This window comes from Prunus dulcis, chromosome 3, assembly GCF_902201215.1.
Source record: "Prunus dulcis chromosome 3, ALMONDv2, whole genome shotgun sequence".
NCBI lineage: Eukaryota > Viridiplantae > Streptophyta > Magnoliopsida > Rosales > Rosaceae > Prunus > Prunus dulcis.
This window is the reverse complement of record NC_047652.1, coordinates 22,541,362-22,547,361: the sequence shown is the minus strand read 5'-3', so window position 1 is coordinate 22,547,361 and position 6,000 is coordinate 22,541,362. Positions and strand designations below refer to the sequence as shown.

The 6,000-nt window shown below is 37.0% G+C and overlaps 1 protein-coding gene across 1 annotated transcript; it reads left to right on the top strand.

Moving 5' to 3' along the window:
* Window positions 1-3,078: 3,078 nt before the first annotated feature.
* On the top strand, window positions 3,079-4,005 carry LOC117623408 (metalloendoproteinase 2-MMP-like). Its single transcript, XM_034354375.1, has one exon. It carries the CDS (start codon window positions 3,079-3,081, stop codon window positions 4,003-4,005), a length of 927 nt encoding a protein of 308 aa, XP_034210266.1.
* The last annotated feature ends 1,995 nt before the right edge of the window (window positions 4,006-6,000 follow it).

Genomic DNA, 6,000 nt, shown 5'->3' with positions numbered 1-6,000 from the left:
GTATAGCAGTGATCAATATGATGCACGCCTGTTGCGTAGCAAATGATATGGATTGAAGTCCCGAAAGGACAATCCCTGACATCTACAGGATGCTTGAATGATACTTGAGAAAAGTTTCTCCCACCTAAGGATGTAAGCAATACTTGTGTTATTTTATGCTTATATACTTATTTGATATTTTATCTTGAAAGGTAACCAAATGGGGAGATAAGTCTGTTCCAAAAGAATGGCTTGTATGTATCCATGAATTATTAATGCAAATTTTACAGATTGCAAGTTGGATACATTGATAATACACTGCACAGATTAAAGTCCCATAAGAACATAATATGGGTATAGCAGTGATCAATATGATGCACGCCTGTTGCGTAGCAAATGATGTGGATTGAAGTCCCGAAAGGACAATCCCTTGACATGTCAATATTGATATTGTGCACGCCTAATGCGTTGCAAATTGTATGGGTTAAAGTCCCAGAAATCAATTGACATGTATATATTAATCTGTGGCATGCCTGCAGCATGCCAGATATATGGTTCTAAATGTTCCAACTCCCTAAATGGAGATTATCCACGCCCTACTATAACATAACGCTCCATTGGAGGTTATAATCCACATTCTCACATAATAAAAGCCCCATGTAGTGGCTTGGGTACCCAAAAGCAAAGAAATGCTTATAATTGATGCATGCGAATGCACATGAGAATGGTGGGATCATGAATTGATGAATGACAAATTTTGATTTTGGAGTAGCTACTCAAATCATCAATGGGCTGTGTTGATTGGAACCACGCTCAATTATTAAATGTCGACAATATCATTGGCCAAAATGGAATGAGGCAATTCCATTATAGATGAGAATGAACGTGAAAGAACAAACCCACAGTACGAACCCCAAAAGATGTTAATATTAAAAGTTATACTTGGGTGTTCGGAATGAAAGGGAATATACCTACTTTGTATGACACAATGTTTCTGGCAGAAACAAGGAATGTTGGGTTTTCTCCATATTTTCAAAATTCAATTGTGCCCCCCCTTATTGCACATGGAGACCAACATGTTATCTCTAAAAGTTATTAAAGGCATGGAGCATATTGCCAAAAGCGATTTCCTAAAGATGTATAAATAGCTCGGTTAAAGCTATATAATGTGTCATAAAGTTTAATCCCTTTAAACAAAATCCTTGAAAGGATTGAAATTGCATGAAGCAAGTCCCTGAATGACATGTGCCTGAAGCACAAAATCTGTACTCAATACTAATATGCATAAATTGCCTCAGTGAGTACATTAATATGTTTGCAAACACATTAAAGCTTCTCAAGAGTTCCAGAAATATTTGTCTCGACTTAAAGATCGAGCATTATGCCAACGAGATTATTGCTTATACTAAGAAAGTATTGAAGCATTTTTATGAGGATTATCCGTTGGACACTTTAAGGATTTTCCGGAAGTATATTGGACCGGACATCGTATTTTCCAGATAGAGCTCAACTCCATCATTTTGGGATGATGTGAGGTATATTTGATGCTATTTCCGCATAACACTATGTATGGGCATATTCTTTCAAGTGAACTTACAAATAGCCCAAGTTTTGTTGGAAACGCGGACTCTGAAAAATTTTATGATTTACATAGAGATAGCTCACTGGAAATATATTTACTTACTCAACTACGAGAATTATTAATGGCTACATCCTCCACTCACTCCGAAAGATTCTCACTCCAAAAGATAGTCATGAAGACATCAGGGGGAGATATTAATCAGGGGGAGCATCCAGAAGTATGCTATACAGATTGTTATACTCTTCTTTCTTCCTTCCATCAGTTTTCTACCTCACTAGGTTTTCTCCAAGCAAGGTTTTAATGAGGCAACCAATCTAGGGACATGTGGTCTCCAAGGGGGAGTGTTGTAAAATGGGTGAAGCCCACATTGCAAACTAACATTCAAGTTCAACACATGCTCTAACATTCAAGTTGAACACAAAATCAAACCACACACCCACCAAATCAAACCACACACCCATCAAACCAAACCACATACCTACCAAACCAAATCACACACCCACCAAACCAAATCACACACCCACCAAACCAAATCACACACCCACCAAACCAAGCCATTTGCTTTGCCTATAAATAGGCATTCTATTTGCTTGTAATGTAAGATGAAATGAGAGAAGATGAAGGGAAGAAAGAAAGAGGGTGAGTGTGTGAAGAGAAAGAGAGCAAAGAGAAATTCTCCTAGAGAGAAAATTAGGTGAGCATACATATTGTAAACACTAGAGTTGTAACCATATTATGTTATGAATGAAAGGTTACTGTTGCTGCTCTCCGAGGACGTAGGCATAGCCGAACCCTCGTTAAATGCTGTGTCTCATCTACTTTACGTGCAGCTCAATATTCGCTCATATCCCCGTTCGTTTTATAACAAAAAAGTATTTATAGAACATTATATTCATATCTTTTTTTTAATGTCCCCACCAGTCTTTTTTTTTTTTTTTGGAGAGAATTTCAAGTCTTTATAAAAAAATTAATCATCGATCAAGTCTTGTGGCTTTAAAAATTGCACCTTCATTAAAAAATTCATGGGTCTTCCAGTGATCATAAAGAAGCATGTTTGATGCGTGTTTGCATTTGTAGCTACTTTACTTTTCGTCGACTTTGACTTGGAATATGCTTAGATTGAATTAGGACTTGTTTCTTGGGTTGATCAGGTAGTCGATCAATAAATAATTAATCTCTTCTGTTTTTGTGTCTTGGGTGAAAAAATAATTAGTCTCTTTATTTTTGTGTTCTTGCCATTATTCTTCTCACTCTTTTCTTATTTTTTCTTCCCCTTCCCGGCCGGCGTCTGGAACCTCAAGACCAAGCTAGCTACAGTCAAAGTCATGCCGCACCATACATGGAAGAAGACCCGGCCGGTTCAAAACCAATACAAAAATTTGAGTGTTATTATATAACGTAACGCCAACGTTAATCTATATATACACACCTATAAATAACACTGCAAATGTAAAGCTTGAATTGCAACACAGATTCAAAATCTACTTCCTTTTTAGCTATACGACTAGCATCAATCAATGGCATCAAAATCCTTTCTTTCTCTCCTCCTCATCCTCCTTTCTCTCCTCTCATCCCATGCAACTTCATCAGAAACCCACAACAACAAAATACCCTCTTCTCCATTCGAGTTCCTTGAGCATCTCAAGGGATGCCACAAGGGTGACAAGGTAAAAGGCATCCAAGACCTCAAAAAATACCTCGGAAAATTTGGTTACTTAAGCAGCAACAATAATGGCCACTTCAATGATGATGATTTTGACGACCAATTGGAGTCAGCCATCAAAACTTACCAAATCAATTACCACCTCAAAGCCACTGGAACATTGGATGCCAAAACCGTATCCAATATGATGATGCCACGTTGCGGTGTCGCAGATATCATTAATGGTACCTCCTCCATGCGATCAGGCAAACAAAGGCACCCTCACCACCATCACCACGGAGGACACACAGTTGCTCATTATACTTTCTTCCGGGGAAACCCAAAATGGCCGGCCTCTAAGTATCACCTCACCTATGCCTTTCTTCAAGGCACCCCAGCTGAGGCCACGGGACCAGTTGCACGTGCTTTTCAAACATGGGCCGCCAACACACACTTCACCTTCAGCCAGAGCAATCAGAACCCCGATCTGACAGTGAGTTTTCACAGGGGTAATCATGGAGACGGAGCTCCCTTTGACGGGCCAGGAGGGACCATAGCCCATGCATTTGCGCCAACAAACGGGAGATTTCACTACGACGCTGATGAGCGGTTTTCTGTGGGCGCCGTGAGTGGTGCTTATGACTTGGAGACTGTGGCTTTGCATGAGATAGGGCACCTTCTTGGGCTTGGGCACAGCTCTGTTCAGGGAGCTATTATGTACCCGACTATAAGCCCTGGAGTGACCCAGCAGAGCTTGCATGGGGATGATATTCAAGGAATTAAAGCTTTATACAACGCTTGATCATCGGTTGATCATCTCTTGTCTTAAACCTCACTTCATTTTTAAGTTCACCCAAAGTCATGAACCTTTCATTATTCCCTTTTGTTTTTAGTTTTCAAATAAAGTACCTCACTTACAAGTTTACTAAAAGTTGTATCCGAAATTTCTTAAATACAAGTTTGAATGATATACTATTCTCTGAAATTTCTTTGGAATACAAGTTTGTCTCCATTGCAATCATAGAACATATCATTACTTTTAAAGCAGTGGCGATTGTCTTATAAACCATGTCCTCTCTCTCTAGGGGTCAACTCAATCTGGAAAAGCAATATGAAACTTTTCTCTCTTAGGGTTCTATGAGCAATCCGAATTCAAAACTTGAGGTTCAAATATCTTAATCCAAGTTTAAGAATATTGATAATTTATTGCTTTGCTCAAGCTTATTGGAAGTATTGTCTGCCATTCTTTAGTCTTTGACCTTAAATGGAATTAAATTAACCACTAAAGCACTATAGTCTTTCAAAAAAGAGACATCACTATAATATCGCCAAAGTAAATTGATGTCTAGTACTTTTACTAGACGTGTCAAGTACTGTCGTTAGTTTATAAAATATTTTTGATTAAAAGACAATATAATTTTATTATATCAATAGAAAAAAAGTACAAAAGACACATACTATATAAAGGGAGCCATCTAAATAGCAACATGACCCAATAATATAAACCAACCGAAAGGCTGAAACGATTTGGAGAGAGTCACTCTTGAAAATTTTGTTTGTCCTTCTTTCTGGCCATCGTTTCAAACCTCCAGACCTAGCAATAGTTAAAGTCATGATATTACACTAAGAAGAACCTGCTCAAAACCAATATGGAATTGGAAATTGGGATGTTTATGTCACTATATCCCCACCGTTGGAGAAAAACTTATATATCACGGGAATAATATTATTTTGCTATTTCAACTAATTATGTTTCGTCAAGTGTGACAACTTTTTCACATTGTGGAACGTGATTGTATAGGGATAGCACAACAATACTATTCATGTGACATGCAAAACAATATATATATTATTACATTACAAACCTATAAAATAAAAAAAGAAAAAACCACTGAAAATATGATTGTTTTGCAACATATCCAAAACCTGGTTATTACTTGCTAGATAAATATCATGTTTTCTATAAGAATGATTGCAGGTTGACTATTAATGTAACTAAATCCTGTCCACATTTTTAGCCACTTTAGATCTGTATAGCATACTCGCCTCAAAATCTATTCTTTCTCCCTTCACAATCACTCTCTTCTCCCATGCAAGGTCATAAAATAAAATAAAATTCTCAATTTATGAATATTAAATTTTGATGTTACGAAAATTTTAATTGAAGGACCGTCTAAGAGATTATAGAGTTGTAAACATGGTCCATTTACTAAATTACTAGTACATTTCCACTAAATTGGTGCATTTTATTCCGAAATAGAGAGGGGTTTACAACTTACAAGGAGATGGACCATTGAAATCCATTGGATGATAAAACAAACTTTACTACGCAATGTTTTAAGAGTTACAACGAAATGAAACGGGGTATGACCATTTTGTGATAAACTTAAACCAAAAATGATAATGTTAGGCTTGTATCTAACAAAATGGACCATGTTTTTCACTTTGTGCATTGACAAGGACCACAAGTTGTAAACTTGGTACCATAATTCTAACTTTGATCAATCATAATCCTAACCCATTTCTCAAGTATCACCACAATTGATGAGCTAACTACTAGGGCTTAATCACTAATCAAATTTGGTAGACATACAAATTAGTGAAATAGAAAATTATTAACAATTTATTTATTTGTCTATAAGCAAAACTTTTACCATTAAAAAGTATAAATATAGCTATAACGGAGTCTAGTCTAGTGAGAAAGGGCCTTGACTTGCGGACCAGTTGTCTTAGATTCAAATCTCCATGACACCTTGGTAGAGTGTATGTGTGATAAACCATTTCCCCTTGTAGTTTA